We start from the raw sequence: 19,494 nt of genomic DNA, 5'->3' as shown, positions 1-19,494 counted from the left end.
AATAGCTTGGATCAACACCAATGAAAAAAAAAAAAACACATCAGGGTTATACATTTGTGTTGCAGAGTGGCGGCTAAAACTAAATTTCTTGCCTGAATTGCGTTTGTAAAAAGAGTTACGAGCGTGCCTACGGCGCTGGGGGGCGGGGGAATTATTGGTCGCTGCAAGACAGAAGCAACAAAGAAGCTCAATGTTTTTCTGTGGAGGGGTGCTGAGGAATGGCTCCCTCTCAGTCTGGCTGAAACTGTCTCATAAATCCTGAATGCCAGCGTGATGCCAATTAGCGAGCGTGCCGTGGGCAGATGACGTGAGGGACACTGATGAAAACAAGACTGCAGAGGAATTTTTGACCAAAAAGCAGCGGGGCTGACAAGGGTGCTGGTACAACACAAACAGTCAAATTAGTGATTTGAGCAAAAAATAAATAAAAAAATAAATAAAAAAGGCCATACACCGAACATTACATAACGTTTCTGTTGGGTCTCTCTTCAGTAAAGGGAGGACAGTAGCGGGCAAAGGACCTGTTGTGGATCTGCAGTGTAATGGCTCACATAAAGATGTTAGGACCATCAGCCAAAATGGGTCCTCATGAATCCACAACAAGAGCAGCACTGCGAGTTCATTTCCAGGCGTGGACATTAAAATACTATTAAGTCAATGGTTATGAAACACCTGTTCTTAAGAAAGAGAAAAATGCAAATCAGGAGCCTCAGGACATGTCGGAGTACTTCTTCTGCCAGCTTGCCCCCCAGGCACGCCAGGGCCAAGCAAGCAAGCATTGCGGAGGAGACTTTGGGACTTCTCTGATGCACGCCATGTTCTGACGAATGTCGGTCTCCCACTCACGGATGAGAAATAGAAATTTGGAAGCCGGGTGTCTTGATTTGTCAACCTTTTTTCCCCCATTTTTGTTTTACACTACTTGAGTACTTCTGCAACTTCCGTACCCGTCTTTAAGTTCAAGTATTGGAACATTTTTATTGTATTGTCTTTGGTAATACGGTATTTACAGATAAGCACAGCCAAAACTAGTCGATTTATTTTTCCTAAAATAAGTCAGAACACAAAAAAAAGAAAAGAAAAAGCTTTTTGATTACGGTTACTAAGATCATGTTTTTAATTCCACCGTCCAATATAAAACAAAGTGTTTGCTTAATACGAGTCCTGTAGACTGAACATTGCGGACGCTATTTAATGCTAGCAGAGAATCAAAGCTGCCATCTTTCCGACTGTTGGCTGGAATCCTTTTTCCTTTACACTCACCTGTAGAAGTAGGAACAGCCTCGCACTGTGTTGTGTGTGAAATGCTCTTGGCTCTTCTCATTCCCAAAGTCCTCCAGGGGGTCGGACCACAGCAGATCGCACATTGGTCCGTATGCTGGGGGCTCTTTGAATCTGTCTAACTGTGGAAGAAAAAATTGGGACTCGTGTCAGCCGTGCTCGACTGGAAAGATGCACATGGAGAGCGCGTTCTTGCTGCAGAGAAAAAATACGTTGGCCGTCTCTGGGAGAGCGGCTGCTGCCGTGATCATCATGAAAGCTTGACTCTGACTGACACGTTTGCTGAAGTGATTTTCAAATTATTCAGCGTAGAAAGGAGTGGAATATTTCATATTTCAATAGACAGTGCGGATGACGTATTCAAAGACAGCGCTCGCCTCTCAGTACCTAGAAGGCTTCTTTTTATTTTTTTTGAAAGACGTGAAAAAAAACTCGATGGCAGCCATTCTTTTGGTGCAGTGAACATAAATTACTTTGCTTTCGGCCAAGGATAGCTCTTTCTCAAACAAAAATCTTGTGGATTACTGGATGGGTAGCATGATGGACACTTCAATAGAGCAAATTCTATTATGCATGCCCTCTGATTGCAGCCATAAAATCCATTTGGAATTATTGAATTAGTTTGAAAGCAGGATCCGAGTCTTTTTTAAATCAGACTTTACATTCCCTAATGTCCAAGTCCTGAGCAGTAGACACATCTGGGTGAATCACTTCATGCATTGCAAGTACGGTTGTTATTTTCACAGCCCATCATGCTAAAACAAATACAATTATATCTCCTCATTAACTTTGAATGAATGCAGAAAGCACATGAGGCGTACAGGAAGCTTCAATTGTATTTTCAAAGCCATTAACAGCCACCTGCTGTTAAAAACACACACGCACAAACTGTAGCTTTATGAAATGATCGAGAAAATGGCCTCGAATCAGACACATACTTTCCTGATGTCGTCAAGATTTGTGATTTCTGGAGACAGTCCTCCGTGTACACACAGGAACTGCTGGTTCATAAGGGCAGCCAGGGGAAGGCAGTCGAAGGCGTCCATACATGCGTCATACACCCTCTCTGAATACTTAATTCTACCTGTCATGGGGGGGAGGGGAGGGGGAGACAGGGCAGGGAAAGGTAAGCGTGCCAAGTCAAACAACACAGCTCTCATACAGTGGGGCTCACAGTGTGCTAGAATGGGGCGGGAAGGCTCTCCACAGTGCCATAAAACTTCTCAAAGACATTTTTAAAAACAGCACAATTTCACAGCTCTTTTGTATTTTACTTCTTCTCCCCCCCCCCCCCTAGAGGGCACTTTTAAGTGAGCGTTTGAAGTCGATGGATGCATGATAAACAGCTTATTAGAAAGAATAACTCAGTCTGTACAGAGAGTCACAGACCAGACCTGTTTGGACTCAATCTAGATCAAAAACGTAGAAAATAAAGAAATAGAAGTGTCAAAGCAGTACTTACATTCCTGCTTAAATGTGAAATACTCTGTTAAATGTCTACATTCATGATTCCCACGCAGCAAAAACAGTGTTTTTGGGTAAAGGATCTTTAAGGCCCACAAGTACAGCACACACTGAAACAAAGAAGCACAAAAGAAAAGGGTTGGGGGGGGGGGGACAGTGAGCTTGTCATCTTTAAATAACACTGGAAACATGAACAGTCAAGTCAGACTCTGTCAATATCACGGAGTGGCATAATACAAGCAATTCTGCTTATAATGAAACATTCATGCGGTACATTTTCGTGGCATAGTTCAGGCTTGCGGGGAGGAGATGACAATCCTTCAGAGGAGCCATCAGAGGACAGGCACGGCACGCTCCATTACAATATATTTTATTCATAAAAGTGGAATGTTTCAGGCGATGAGATGGCAGGAAATACAGAGCTAAGTTAATTCCAATCTGCAGTCGCAGATCAAATACGTGCATTTTGCTTCATATTAAAAAAATCTCTCGCCACATAGAACATACACAGAGACATTCGCTATCCGGGCTATGTTTGAAGTTATTACAAAAGGCCCATCACCGCTCCAATATCTGCAGCCCGATTTGATCCACGCTCAAAAGAAAGCTATTAATAAACACAGCGTGTCACACTTGATTAAACAAAATACAGACTTACTTCAATACTGAAATACCCTCGGTCAACGTAGTCCCCCAGGAAAAGGTAGCGCGTGAATGCTGGTGATCCTCCGACTTCAAACAGCTTCATCAGGTCAAAGAACTGCCCATGGATGTCTCCGCACACTGGAATAAGGCAGAAAGAGGAACAAAGGCACATCAGGATAACTGCTATTTTTACAGCTGAGGTACAGATGAAAGCCTCTATAACGTCGTGCGAGGCGATTTGCTTATTTCCATATTTGCTGTCAGATGTGAGGAGCTCAGACTAATGTACGCTATACCGCAGAAGACGTCCTATACGTGTAGAATCCTGGATAAAGCTTAAACTTCGGTGGCTTTTCATAATTATAGCGACAAACATTCCACTATAACGTTTATTTAAATCAGTTTGCTTTGTCAAACAATGTGAAATTTTGTTATGAACATAAACTGCTCCCTTGTAACTGAAAAAAGGCATCGTGGACCAGCGTGGACCAGCTCTGCAGCCCACGCTGACTGCAGGGAATTATGCAAAGAATAAAACCGAAAACGACGTAAATACCGGCTATTATAAAAAGGAGCTCTTTCCAAACTCAATGTTCACTAAAAAATAAAAAAGAGGCTTGTAATCTGAATCCATTCAGAAAAAAAAAAACATGAGCATAATTGCAAATCACAGTCTGTACGAGAGCATTTAATTTGACTGTCAATGGCAGACATGCGTTAGTGTCGTTAGATGGCCATGAACCACATCACAAACAAGTGTGTTATTGCAATCTTTCCTACAAAGCTCCACTCTCACAAAAGAAGTCAATACTTCAGCGCACACTATTTTCATTATTAAAAAGTAGCGGTCCAGTTTGGAAAGGAATCACAAGAACTGGCTGCAGCTCGCTTTTCCACCACATCCTCTTTCGGCCTCTCCGTAACCTGGAGGTGTTTCCAACTGGCTCGTGATTGTGAACGCATCCTCGCCAAACACACTGAAACTTAATTGGCTGAAATGACTGGAAAGCTCGCAGTTGTCTCCATTCCTCAACATGTATTGTTAACCGGGATATGATATGGTATATTCAGCACCACGGGTGACTCCCCGACGTCGCCAGCGTCGCATCCTTTATGCACCAACAGCACTGGTATACCAACGGATTGGGGGGGGGGGGTGCATGTGCGGTCGTCTGATTTAAGGGCCGTGGGTCGATTTTCGAGCTACTCTAAAGGTTGGTTCAACGGGTCGTTACACCGGAAATTAGTATTCATTGTTGATACATTTCATCGGTGGGCTTCACATGGTCCACAGTCCTGTTTTCGGACCGTGGGTAATAAATTAAAAATACAATTTGAGTATATAACCACAGGATGTAACAAAAAGAAAATATAAAATGAGCATTACAATTACATTTTCCTGTAAAAGAAAGGCTGACAGCTTTGACGGAGCTCAAGCCTTGCATATAAAAAGCTGCAGTCATTTTCATCAAGTGGCTTGTCTCTTATTTGGCATTAGCCTTTGTTTGGGAAACTCGAAACGCCACCTGAAAAGCTCAACCGCAGATCCCGAGCAGTATTTAACCGCACAGCAGGTCTGTAAGCTGCCAGCTGAAACCTGCAGCTGGAAATTAAATCCAGTTAAATCACCATGAATACGCGGCGGCTTTAATGAGGCTTGTAGAAGGTGTCTTTGTTTCAGTACACAGTCTTCAGTACACACAGGTACACGAGAACACACGGGTGTTATATACCCGCAGGTATTTTTTCCAGGAAGTGGCAGCGGATTTTAGGTACATTTGTGGCATTCAACCGTTCTGGCGAGGTCTTTCTCTCAGGAGACACAATTGACACAGAATATAGTCAAAATCGTTTTTATTGACACTGAACACAAAAGAAGAAGGAAAAAAACGTATCATTCAGTGAAGTACTGGGTTAAAACTGGGCTTGAAAACAACTTTTATTCTCTTCAATCATTTCTCCGCTCTGCAGCTCTTGTGTTACCCTGTCTCCCGTTCTGTTTATCGAGCCAATTTGCTGAATTAGTTGTTACTATTGCAATGCTTTTACTGCTTCGCTATTTCCTCGATGCGGCGCTTCGCATTTCATTTAAAAGGCTGTCAAGTGGCGTCCAGTGTGGGTTCACCCGTGACCTCTGGTGATGTCATATAAAAATGCCAAGAATCACAGATGCAAATCTATACCGGCTGGTGTGATCAAAACAGCAATTAACACTGACTTAAAGCCTTTCCGCTTCAGTGAACGAGTTGGAAAAAGTCACCTTCTTCACCTGAGAGCGGTGATAAACAAACCGCACAAAGGCAGCAATCAGTGGTATCGAATGCGAACAGTATGGCAGCGACAGCAACGATACGCACGGCATCCGCACGGCTGATGCCAAAGTGCCGCAATTCATCTTTTCTTCAAGCTAGTTGAGCAATTAACAAAAAGGGAGAATAGGCTGAGATCTAATTTGAAAAGGACATCGGGCTTTCTTTTTATCGCTCTACGAACTGCATCTCGCAGGACGAATTACAATCGGAGTCGGTGCAAAAGTCTTTCAGAGAGACACCCAATTACTGGGAGCCGGAGGACAACGTTTGAGAGCAATTATCTAAAAGGTACGAGCCTCGTGAGACGGCTCGGAGAATCAGCTCTCCTTGACGGTATCGTAAACCTCTGCTTAACCAGTGGTCTTTTATTAAACCCACAGTCAGTAACGGTTTAAATCCACAGTGGCGCACCAACTCTAAAAAAAGGAGCCTCGTTATTCGTGTCCAGTTTCTGAAGATGCCCGTAGTCCCTCTTGCAATCAAGCCAACGCTACCAAAGTGCGAACATGTAGCGCAGGTTGGTTTTAGATTGATTAATTGGAACAATAATGGCAAAAAACAATGCTTGAATGAAGGGAACTTAAATTGCAGCTATTTTATTAATGTTTCTAATTATTTGCATTCATTATCTTCAGGTGTTTTTGTCAGCGTGGCTTTTTCTAGCGTCTTGGGCTTCATGTTCACGCACAAACGGCTCTGGACGGAGATTTTTTTTTATAAAACCATGCTCGTGTTGACAGGATTTCTTCTGAGAAGGAAAAAGGGAAATAAAAATACAGATGTACGTGTGGACTACGCACAACAAAATGTACAACATACCTTCATGTGTTGGAGGTTTGCTCACCTGCTTTCTATTTTTCCATTCCTCCCATAGGCTACCATTTCAGTGTTTATGTAACATATCCCCCCACTCAACAATACAGTAGGTGACAGTGAGCGGATTGTACATGCAGTTCATATCCTTCATGTTCATATTCTTTAATTATAATCAGTAAGATTTAACTCTGTGTAGAGAAACACGTGTTACATCAGCTCATCTATGCTTCAAAATGAGCTTGCCTTTATTTAATTTAGGATTCAAATAAGTGTAATATGACCATGCAGACTTTAAATTAAGTTTTAAAACCTGCATCGGGTCAATACAAATAAATATATTAAACAAACGGCAATTAAAGCGAGCGAGCCATTTTCTTTGAAATTAAAAGGCACCCTTTGCAGATATTTTTTGTCATATCTTGTTTGTTTTTTTTGCATCCTGGCCACCATTAAGGCTTCACTTTAAGGGCTAACGTACTACTTAACGTCGAGATGAAATAAAACTCGGCGATCAACTTGATTCATCTGGTTTCACCCAGAGACGGTGTGATGCTATGGCTGGCTATTGCTATGGAAACGACTCCTCAAACAAATCTAAGCTGCTGCCGACCAGATAAAGGACCACCACGAGTACCATCAACGGAAACAATGCAATGCATCCACTGTGTAGAAACACAGCGATGGATGCAACAGGCAGCCATCCCCTCTGTAAAGGCCTGGTTCTGAAACACAATCATTTCACTGTGCCATGAGTACAATTCTGTCTCAAGGAATGACCACCAAGAGAGCAATTACTGTGAAAATGTAGTGCTCACAGGGAAATGAACAATATAGTCATGTTTTTCAGAAGGCAGCTCTGCAGGAGGGAGTCCGTCGGTGAGGGAGTAGAGAGGCTGCAATTTCACCTGAAGCACACCGTGTGTGGGAGGACTATACCTCCAGCTGACCTTTTGGAAAGTCGTCGCTTGCCAGGCGAAGAGAACAGCGGGGCGACACGGCGACGGGGGAGAGTTTAAATCGCTGGCCAAAAAAGACCAAATGTGAACTGCAGTCGCCTCATCTGTGCGAGCGTGGACGAGGCTGTTCGACGAGATAAAAACCCGCCACAATAGCTCACTCCTCCAGCTCGGGGGCCCTGCTTTATCACAGCGAACAATCCATCCAATCGCTCTCCGCTCCAGTACACCTACAGACACGCTTTGCCTGCCTTCCCTCCCGCTTGTCACACAGCGCGCACAAAAAAAAACAAAAAACGAGGTGGGAACCAGAGCCCACATAAGAAGAGCAGGTGGGAGTACATTATCTGGAGTGAGAAACAATTCGTTCTGGCCATCTCCTGCTTGTGCACTGGAGTGATCTCCCTGAGTAGCAGGCAGATACCGAGTGGGTGGCAGGCATTACACAACCTGGCATCAGAACCTACACGGGCCACTCCACAGGGCCGGGCTCATTGAGCGAGCGAAATCCACGGCGAGGCAGACTGTGCCAGATCGTGTTTTGATTAAGACTGGATGATAACAATACCACCCCCCATCCCCCGGTTTGTATGATGGCACTCTGTGAGAGCGTACATGCGTCAGAGTATGCATTTATGCAAAGGGCGGGGGGGAGGTGGCGCTCGCAGATCCGTTATGAACATCGTACTGTATGCGATTCTTAACAAGCTGCAGTCTCCAGCACAGCAGCAACAATACAACGTCTGATTTAGAGTTGGACATTGACGAGCTCAGCGCACTTCAAATTACTGTGTTGGTGTGAACCACTGGTTATTTCATTTTTTTGAGAGGCGTGAAGAGGCAACACTTTCCCGTATTTCACTTTTAAAAAAAAAACAGAATTTGAGAAAAGACAAAAGATATGTTTATTCTCATCCGTCGTTTCATCAGGTTTGGAACCGGAGGTGTAAACCATGGTGGGACATTTTAGCTCGACCGACACTGGATTTGTGAGGCTGATACCAATCGATATTTGAGAGTGGAAAAAAAAGAAGAAAAAAAAGATACGCTAAGTTTGCTTAAACTAAAGGAAAGGTTTAATGGCCTTGAAATGCTTCACAGAGCAAGCGCAATTCACATTCAGCTCATAAAATGATCGTGCTGATCAATTTAATAAGAAATGTCTCAACGAAATGCAAACAGCTACTTGTAGCTGGAGTAAAACATGTTTCACAGTGTTTTAGTCGAGCACCCGCACTGCAAACAGGTGTGTGAACAGTGTAAAAGCTCGCTGTGGCTGTAAGGGTCGATCGATGGCCGTGCGAAGGCCATGGGAGCAGCTTGTACTCTGGCCTAAGCCAGCTCAGTCGTCACACGCACCCCCCCTCCACGAAAACCCCACCTGCCATCTGGCCCGACCAGGAAGTGTCGGAGCGAGGGAAGAGATGGCCGATATGGTCGACGATAAATATTTACTCACTAATTTGCTGACCGCGTGTCACGTTGGGAGATAGAGACAGAGGGGATGGACGCGGTCTCTGAGCATGACACGGAGGGACAGAACATGGCAGACAAGAGGCAACGGGAGACAAACAAAAGAAATGTTTATAGAGAGCGAGTGTGTGAGTTTTCGGGAGCACGCATGAGAGGGAAACACAGTGGGATCGCGAGCACGCGCAGCGGAGAAATCCTTGTTGAAAAGGACTCGTGCGTGGGAGAGGGGTTGAGACGGGGGTGTCGAGTGGGAGGGAAAGAAGCGCTTCATTGCCGCGCTCGTGTACACAAGTGCACGCGCACACACGCACACGCGCACAAGATCCACGGCTTGCACACAGAACAGGACCTGTCCACCGTTTCTATGTAACACAACAAAAGGAAGGAGGTTTGCTGGCCGAAACCATCGTTTTTTGAACAGTTCTCAGGTCTGAAATCAACACGTGTTAGGGTGTGACGGCGCTTGTAAGAATTGAAATGACAACCTCGCCGAAAGGTCAGAGTCAGAGCTCTGTTTACACATAAGAAACCAGATTGTCATCAGGTTAAGGCAGAAGATCATAACACAAGCTTGCATGTCAGATCAACGCCCTCGTTTTTACGTCACGCCGACTGCCGAATCCAGTACCAACACATTTTTAAGTGTATTTAAATGAACGTCTTATATAATAAACACTGTCCCTTTAAGAGATTTCTCTATTTGCTCTGAGCCTCATAGTGAGAGGACAGGCTCTGAGAAAGATCACATCTTTGCATTATTGTGCATGTGTTTAAGTTGGATACATAGCACACAGTTGCACTGTGGAAATGGACATATTTAGTCGTGTTTACTTTAAACTGGAAGGTCAACACATTTTGGTTCCGTGCGAGTTAGAATTGAATTTGTTGAGGTACACTTGTGTGTGGCTACAAATGCAGATTTTTTTCTTCCTTTCACCCCTCTACATTGGGTCCACGGTGGTACTTTATCGTGCACATGAATTACTCAAAAATCCAGTTACGCTTATACATGGCAAAAAAAAAAAAGAAAAACTGAAATCTAGTTATGTTTAACAGGATTTCTCCTAATCCCTCGCTTGTGTGCCTGCAAATATGAAGACCGAGGCAGCAAATAAGGCTTTTGTCCAAACCCGTTTGCATCTCTTTGTTAAGCTTCATTCTCTTGAACAGCCCAGACAAAATATTCTATTATTATAATGGCCTCAGTAAACATACGAGACCCACACTTTTGTTCAAAAGGGGCTGTGCATTCATGAATTTAAGTAAGTGCGATGCCTGCCAAAAGACGAGCACACAGGCCACTCCGGACTGAATTTCGAGAACAATCTCGTATTTGGAAATGATGATGGGTTGCCATAGATCCTTTGAGTAGGTCTGTGCCTCTGATTACAACAACATCAAAGAAGCCTCATCAGAAAGTCTAATGGAGGAACAGGGCACTTGACCAGGAAGAAAGACAACAATGGACGCACTGCTTCTGTGCATATGCATCAGCGAGACAGTCCTTCTACGGGTACGTTCTTTTCAGCGAGGCAGGCACCAATGACTTGGACTTCAGCTCCGGGGTGCTTTTCAGACCGAATAAGAGCTCAACTGTGAAATAAATAAATATTGTGGGGAAAATTTGGAGCCAAAAAAATGACAGAAAATGTTCAGCTTGTCATGCTGTTTTTATACTTGTGCCACACTGGTTAGCAACTCTGTTCAAAACAGAGAAATAGTCAAGTTATCTTTTTTTTTAAAAGGTTAGCAAGAGTTTACAAAGTCAAAGTTTTAATGCATGAAGCAGTCAACTGAGCGAGTGTCACCGAGCTTGTTCGTTTTTTGGCAAATTGGATGAACTAAACCCTGTGTGTTTACTGAAGTAAAAACACACTGCTATGGCTGGCCACATGGCCCACACGTGGCCCGGAGACACAGTGACTCACTTAACTTAAAAAAAACAAATGAAGCTTTCATTCATTGCATGCAGTCCTCTCTTAAAATAACCCAGAGTGTGCGTTTCAAACCTAAAACGTGTCAAGTTCACATAAAACAAAACGGTTCTGGCCTGCACAAGTGATTTTAGCTTAATATCGTAAATCTATTAAATGAAGTCTAAAATATAGGGCAATTTTGAATGTGATTTGGAGTCACGTGTCAGTGACAAACAAGGCTGGATAGCAGGGAGTTGGAAAATAATGTGCTTCTTCTGCCACGTCTGCATACAAACCCTAACCCTACAAAACGCCCTGAAACACTGCAACAAAGTTTCAATAACTTTCAGTTTCACACGGCGTCACTTTTAAAGAGCAATACGGATGGCGAGGACACACGCTCAGAGGCAGATTGCATCACATTTCATTTACAATCAACCACACATAGAATGAGACTGCAGTTGTTTTTGGCTGTTTGGCGACGTAAATAAGAGGGTTTCATACAGATGTTAGCCAGAACCTCACTGCACACCACGCACTGTGGCTTTGGGCAATCTGCATTGGCCATCCAAGTGAAGCCCAGACACAGATCATTTATCATATTTCCTCTTTTTTTCCCAGTCTGATGCTCTCTCGTTTCCTCTTTTTTACCTTGACTCCGCGATGGGCCGACGTGCTCCCGATTTGTCTGTGCAATCCCTTCCTCCTTCCTCCGTCTCATCTTCCTCTGACTCCCCTTCGATTTCTTCTCCCGGTCTCTCCCCAACACACCTCGCCGTTCCTCTCGCCTCCGATTCCCCTCTCTCTCTGTCCCTCTCCTCTTTTATGACTGATAGCGTCAGAGGGCCCACCTGAGTTTCCCCGATTTTCAGCCAGTTTTGCATATTTGCATGAATGTTGCTAAATGAATGAAGTTAGCTGTTAGCTGACGCTAGCTGCACAAGCTAGGCTAGCTAGTGTACGTAAAAGACAGTCTGGCAGCAGGAGCTGAGGCGGGACCACTGAAAAATCGGACCACTGACCTGTCACGGGGGCCTCGATGTCCAGCAGGTTCTTCTCTGCGCGCAAGATGGAGGCGCCCTCTCCGATGAGCCTCAGGGCCACCGCTTCCTCCACACGGCCTTCCTTGGTTAGGTGGGCTTTCAGCACGTCCACTTTGGGCTTCCCATCGCTGTCAAACACCTCTTTAGCCGTCAGCCGGTGACTGGGGGGGAACGGGACAGCTGCCAAAAAGAAAAAGCATCATTACGGCTGCTTTCACAGCATATATACCGTGCTTCAATATACCGGTACCTGTCATTGACAAAAGGCTTATGGAGGATATGCTGTTAATTCCACTTCGCTGCACAAAAGGTGTTTACGCTGTTTGATTAGCAGGTACTCTGTACCTTCCAGGGGATCTAGTCCCTGCCGGAGAGGGAGTCGGTGTTCACTCCCATGCTTCCAGCCCACCCTCTGAGACAATTTACCAGATTGCTGCTGTGATCGGTGAGTCATTCAATTTCCAATATTTATAACAGGCCTACACAGTTTTTAGTTTGCGTGGCAATATTCATAGCAGAATAAATTACATTTTGGAAATGAAGCACAGAATACAAATGTTTTTTAGCCTTTCATGAGAGTGTTGAATATGGAACCATTTCTATATTTAAACATGCTCACTAGTATGTGTGTGATTGGAAGAGAGACATAATCTTCAGTCTGACATGCAATTGCTTTATTTGTCAGTCACAATTATTTAAAAAAGGGTAAAATGATGCTCATTCATGAGTCTTGAAAACATCATGAAAATTAGACTAACCAAATCCACAACAAATCGCCGTTACTGTCAATCTAAAGGCAAGAGGAGTATTTCGATGAAAAAAACAAACTATGTCTAGATTCACACGTAAAAATCCCTCAATCATCGCGTATGACCCAGTAGAAGTGAGTGCCGGTGTCTGTATCTGCAGAGAACCTGTCCTCTGCCTGGATTTCAGACAAATTTCCCCTTGGGGATGAATAAAGTACATTTCTATTCTATTCCCCTTTTCTTTCTATTCCGCTTCCTTTCCAGCTGTCAATCCTCTGCCTCTTCTCCCCCCAGTGGGCTCTGCTCTGCCCTGGCCGACACCGTAGCCGGTGTCAACCGAGTCCGAAGCTCCGCTTAATTCTCCCGTCTAAAACACAAATACTACGCCCATTAGCTCGCTGGACTGAATGTCGCTAAACCGGCTGCTAACTATGCACAGATCCCATCTTTTCGGTCCCGATGCCGATAGCAATACCTGGTCAATACAGAGTATCAGTGTTTAATTATATGACATCAGTGTTATTAAAACTAAGAATATAGTTTATGAGCATATGATTGAATTTAATAGATTCGCCCCATATTCCCCGATACTCTATTTGAGTCAGTATCGGCCCGATATCAGTATTGGTGCATCCCCATTGGCTAGAGCGATGAGCCGGAGGAGGAGGGGCCCACTTTGAATGTTGCGTTTACAAAACCACAAGAGACAAATCCTCCTCATCCTGCCTTTAATTAGTGGCTCATGAAGGATGGCTTTTCACACCATCGCAATGTGCTCTCGCAATTTGGCATATAACAGACGCATTCAAAAGCCTGAATCCTCTTTGCATGCATTTTAATTCAACAGTGAACCTTCCAATCTAAATCACAGCACTAAAAAAAAATACATGAAGCACAATTTCTATGCAAATAGCCCGGTGAGTCTTTAGACGGACTGTAAATGGAAAGCGCAGCCTTTTAACAAAACAACAAAAAACCCCAGTTCTTTAAAATGGACCTCATGTTCTCACTTCAAACGGGTAAAAAGAAGGTAAGTTTAAATAATGGTTTTATTACCTTCAGTTTAAGTGGCCAACACAAAAGCATAGTCTTAATATTTAATTTATTACAACCCCCTGATGCGGAGCATATTACTTACTGACGGGTACAAAAAGGACAGAATGAAAGAATCCTAGGAACCTTTAAACTCAAGCCGCTAAAAAATAGGACTTGCTCTTAATTAACGTCCACTTGCCGACTTTGCACGCAGCAGTCGGGTGTGACTAATGCACTAAGCCAGTGGCAAATACTGTTGAGTTGGTGGTTGTGTGTGTGTGTGTGTGTGTGAGAGAGTGAGAGAGAGAGCGAGAGAGAGAGAGAGAGAGAGTTTGTGTGAATATCCATCCTTCCCAAAAGTGACATCAGTGGTAATCAGACCTGCATTGTATCTGTGTCACTCAGTGCTTCGTGACAGACCATATGTGGGATCTCAACTGCAGCATTTAAAGTTGATTAACAGGTGTGGTGATGAAATTGCATATTTACAGGACTTGCATATTTGTAAGGTGAATTTTTTCAGCATTACTATGCCTTAAACAGTCTAAACCACCAAAGTACAGCAGGCTCTCTTACTGATACATTTCTCTGCATATATAAAATTGGATCAACTTAAAAAAATCTTAACATCGCCTCAAGCCACCAAACGAAGTGAGAATCAATTTCAGAAATCTGAGAGTCTACTTTGAGATGGGGAGATGCCATTTCTCTTCCTTCCAGCAACCACCATCTGCATACTTAAGACCAACATGTTCGGATACAGGCTCTAAACGCACACATTATTCCAGCCAAATAAATACTCAATGTGCTTAAAAACAATCGCTTAAAAACAATATCAGCCCAACATCTCCGGTAGTTATCTGGAGCACTCAGAAATAGAGAGATAGAATTACCCAAAACCCCAGGTTGGCCTCCAGAGAGCACCTGCCATGCAACTCGAGCCCGAAGGCCGGGGCCTCGGGGCTTTTTGACGACACCGAAAAGACGACACCAGATCGGTCCCTGAGATGTCGGGGACATACAGCGTGAACATTCGCGAGAGCTGTAACGGACCCGTTTGGAGGAGTTTTCTTTCCTGAAGACAACAACATGACAAGCAAGGTCGAGAATCTGCAACGTTGAACTCCCGAGGCGGTCTACCGCAACCACTCGGTTCTTGAATCTGAACTTCATGAGACCTAAACTTTATGAGATGAAACCAAGTTATTTCCAACTATCTCTGCAAAAAAACAACCATATTGTGCCTGGATGGAGAGGTAGCTGGTAACGACATCGAGTTTTATGAGGAAGATGCACCTAAACACCACATCCAATGGTTGCAGCGGATATTTGATTTTGCTTCCCGTAAAAAATAAACTATCTCCATCACTCAAACAGTCATTAAAATATCTCCACAGCGATACTGAAAATGCACATCTGTAAGTGATGCGAGACGGTTTAACCATCGGAGTAGCTGTGGATGTTGATCACATCTGAAGTGACCTAAAAACACTGATGAATAACATTATTCTTTAATAGAAATAACCCATGTGAAAGCTGTGGTTGTTGGCGCACCGGTCGTCCTTTCACCCCTTCCATTTCCCACACTCGTGACAATGGAACCACTGTGAACTTTCCCCCTCCTCCGTGGAATTTCTAACAACCCTCTTATTACAAGAAGCAACAACCACCTCTGCCAAAATATTACATGACACATTGTAATGGTAGGTTCTACGCTCAAAAGTGAAAGGTGTTACTACCCTCGTGACAAAAATCGAAAGCACTGAGCTCAAGAAAAGCCACGATGTGGATTAATAAATCATTCAATCATCAAACTAAATGGTGATGTCGAAGATGGCTTGAAAATATGGGCAGTTATTAACCATTCAAATATGAGCTATATCGACACGTCAAAACAACAGTGTCTGAACATCCCCACACAGCGATTGTTGTTTATAGCTGTGAGAGCAGAAGCTGACTGAAGTCAGTATGAAGTGCTGGAGTATGACTCAAAAATGGTCTCCATTAGCCGGTCCCTTTTTGCCTTCATTCATTTTGCCATTTCCCTGTTCCTTTCCGTTACGCAACCGCCGAAATTACACCGCGGCCTCCAATCTCGAAAAGAGAGTGGAAGTGACTGACACACACGAGAGAGAGAGAGAGGGGATGAAAACGATTTAACGTTCTCTGGTAATTTGTCTCAGATTAGCATTGTAATTTGCCATCCATCCGCCATTAGGTTTGAAGACTACTAGACCACTAAACCTCTGAAGTTTATTTAGCGCACTCTCAAGACATTCAGTTCATCGAACAAAAGTATATACCATCTTGTGTTGGTCAGCAAGGTATGTAGCAAGATTTAATGATTTCCTTTTTCCAGCGGATTAGGGCCGAGGCAGAGGCCTCGAACTAACAAAGCCTCAGATCGTCACCCACAGCAGTCACCTTGTTCATGCAACATCCGTGACTCGAATAATTATCCCCGAGTACAGCAGACATTCGATTGTGATTCTTGAGCAATCTGAATCACATCGAGACCGCTGTGAAGCAGTGGGAAAACGGCAGCTTGAAATGTTCACGTTGGTGTAGTTCAGAGCTAATGCGATTCACTCAGAGGAATGAAACAGCGGGAGGTGAGCAGTCATATGGTGCCGGACAGATCAGCTTAATTGGAGAAAGTGAGACAGACTGTTGCGGAGCTCAGCAAGCAGCGCCTGGGTTCTTTTAGTGAAGAACATGGAGCGCAACCGGGATTTGCCTGAGCTGGCAGCCCAGATGTCTACAACTCCTGAATATCGTCTTCCTTCCTGGTACTTGTCAGCCGTTTGAAAGGTGAGTGCGCCGCACCTTTACGTTGCGAACACAGAATAAACTGCACAGAACATAACGGCACAGTCACTTTCAGTGGTTTTCAGGAGATTTTCGTAGAATTCAGAAGACAGCTACTGAGCAAAAAATGAATTCCGAACAACAACAAAATGCCTGTACTTTGTGCATTAGAAAATCGTTTTAAGAAGTGTTTTTATTGATATAATACAGCACCTCTCGCACAATATGGTCAGTCAATCAATATCTAACTAGTGCCACTACCGGCAGCCACAGTGCCAGTTTATTTTCATGGACTGCACAGCAATACCTATAGCAAACATTGACTGTGCCCCAGACGGCATGAAGAGCAACTATCTGCCTCTGTATTAAGTCAGCATTGCCCAAGCTGTGTTGGGATTGTTGCCAATGAATGGGCATTGATAGAACAAATGAAGTCCTAACGTACAGATAGAGCAGACTGCTTGGCGAGAAAACTAACAACGTACGATACATTGTTATTCCAGGGGCCAGAAACCTAAATGCTGCGATGCGCAGCATCGTTCCATCAGATGCCGAATTGACCCCCCCCACCCCGAAGTAATTGCTGACGGTGCGTGATACAGCGGGAGCCCTCGCAGAGCGTGGGCGAGACCCCGGGGTTGTCACTGCCCACGTCAAACCGGCCGCCCCCTTCCACCACACAAGCCACCGCACCAGCAATTTTCCTCCCCCTAAGACTCAGCATGACCAGTGGAAATCTCAGCAGGACCAACAGGGAGCAGAACAAAGGCCCCAGAACTATGTGCGGGTGCAACAAAGGTCACTTCATACAAAGCATAGAATACCAGAAGTAATTTCACTGTGTGACCAAACGGTATTATGCAAAAGCCAGTGCGCGTCTGATCGAAATCGCGATGCCGATCTGTCGAACTTAACTTCCTTACTTGCACAAAGTCACTGTTCACCTGATCCATTTGCCCGTTTTCGAACGACGGTGCTGTGCTCTTCCTCCTCATGCAAGATCTCTGTGTAATAAGTCAAGTGGAAACTCATCCTCTGATCAAATGGTACATCAATACCTATGTAACAGATTTTCACGTAAAAGGCCCCCCCACAATTCACATAAGACACCCGGAGTGAAAGAGTCACAAAGCAACAACAACACACAGGCGTGCCGTTTGTGGTCATTCGGTGTCTCCATGTGGTCGTTCTGTGTCTCTTTGTGGTCATTTAGCGTCTCTTTGAGGACCTTTTGTATCTCTTTGTGGTCCTTTTGAGTCTCTTTGAAGATGTTTTGTGTCCCTTTGTGGTCATTCTGTGACTCCTTGTGGTTGTTTTGTGTCTCTTTCTGGGACGCTTTGCAGCTGAAGACTCGGGGCCCCTGAGCCTATGTCTGATTGGGCCCTTTCAGTATTCCGTCCATAGGTAAGACACACCCAGCACATCGACAATCGTTCGATTATGCTTTCGGAACAAGAGTATAATGGAGCTGCGCTGCATGCATGAGATGAATCTGCTATTGACGGAGCAGAAATGAAAGAAAAAAATCAATCACAGATCAAGACTTTTTTCCAGTTGGAAGCCTTTAAGTGATGAAGCCTTCGCTGCACGTGGTGGAAGAAGCACAGAGATACGACTGCCAAGTGTTGAATGGGGCAGCGAGAGCAGTGCAAGTCACTCTCCACTGATAGCCGGGAGTTCGTTAATTAAATCACGCCCCAGCATTTAATTAGAGCGAGATATGTTTAGGAGTCCAGGATGCAAAGAACGCATGAGCTTCTGTGGGCGGCAGGAAACAAAAAATGACGTACGGTACATCAGGAAGCACCTCAACTTCAAATGTCGTCTGGCAGCAGTGGCACTGCTTCATTATTACACCACCACAGAGTCCATTCAGAAGCTGATTATCTGACATGCATAATGCAAAAGATGGAGGTACAAAGAACCTGCAGTAGCTGAACCATGTAACGCATTGTAGTCGCAAGGTGATCAATTATTTGCAATATGGTCTCCCTCACAGACCGGCTAGACCAGCGTGATGGCTAGATGTCAGCTTCTCAACACGGCACCTCGGTTTTTCTACAACTCTCTAGAAAAGCACGGTCAATCAATAATTCAAAAGTCCCTGGAAATAATGCATTCCTTCAATGCAATTATCGCAACATAAATTCCAGTTGCAGAATGACACCCACAGTCCACAGTTGAAATGGCGGAGCGAATAAATCATAAAAACAGAAACGACTGGTAGCTTATTCCAACAAAAACAACCTGCTTCTGCTACTGTGAACAAAACGACATTATTCTCCACATTTAGTAGGATTCACAAAAGCAATATTGTGTGCCTTAAGGGATGGAAAGAGAATTGCACTTTAAGACGACAATGAAATTCAATCTTTCAGGTACCCTTCTAATATTTATCCTCAACTGGATGAGCAGTAAAACACACTGGATTCCATCAGCGCGCTGATGCAGGGTCCAAACACCTAGTATTTGCAATGTGACTCAGTACAGCAAAGATACATTATGTTATATGAAGACTTATTGAAATTTAAGTCAACCTATAAAACACATAAGCCTCCCATCTGGCCACAGAGGACAGAGCAGAGATTTATAAAGGCCGGCAGGAATTAGGGCTAACGGAGAAAAAGGTCACCTATGAATTGGCGCAGACCTCTTTACCATGCATTAGTAGGGATAGAAGCCAGCCCTGAGCGGAACGCTTAGCGGAGCGCAGCTTTGAAGCGCAGTGCTTTGGAGTCTGCCGAATACCTCTGTGTGCGGTGCGGGGTTGGACTTGTTACATCTGCGGTTGAGGCAGGAAAAGAGAGCAGAGAACAATAGCACTCCCAGGGACGGAGAGACATAAAGAGAGGAAAAAAGGAATAAAGAAAAGGCACGGAAGAGAACCCACGGCAGCGTCAGACGAAAGAAAAGGGGGGGTGGGCACTGAGCAGAACAGTCAACAAAGACTCAGGGGGCTCGTATCAGAGACGTAATGCTACAGAGACCAGCAGGTA

At 44.3% G+C, this 19,494-nt stretch overlaps 1 protein-coding gene across 4 annotated transcripts in view; it reads right to left on the bottom strand.

Annotated features, from left to right (window-relative positions):
- The window catches only part of LOC306796331 (protein phosphatase 3 catalytic subunit alpha), a 57,484-nt gene that overhangs the window by 20,962 nt on the left and 17,028 nt on the right, over positions 1-19,494 (bottom strand). For all 4 annotated transcript variants that reach the window (XM_079295194.1, XM_079295196.1, XM_079295195.1 and 1 more), the window contains exons 2-6: positions 11,886-12,086; positions 3,404-3,528; positions 2,744-2,855; positions 2,220-2,365; positions 1,264-1,403 (exon numbers count right to left, since the gene is read on the bottom strand). In XM_079295194.1, coding sequence (XP_079151320.1) covers positions 1,264-1,403; positions 2,220-2,365; positions 2,744-2,855; positions 3,404-3,528; positions 11,886-12,086 — 724 coding nt within the window. The remainder of the gene's footprint in view (positions 1-1,263; positions 1,404-2,219; positions 2,366-2,743; positions 2,856-3,403; positions 3,529-11,885; positions 12,087-19,494) is intronic.

This window comes from Melanostigma gelatinosum, assembly GCF_949748355.1.
Source record: "Melanostigma gelatinosum genome assembly, chromosome: 23".
Taxonomy (NCBI): Eukaryota; Metazoa; Chordata; class Actinopteri; order Perciformes; family Zoarcidae; genus Melanostigma; species Melanostigma gelatinosum.
The sequence above is the reverse complement of the archived record's forward strand: the minus strand, read 5'-3'. Positions and strand labels throughout refer to the sequence as shown.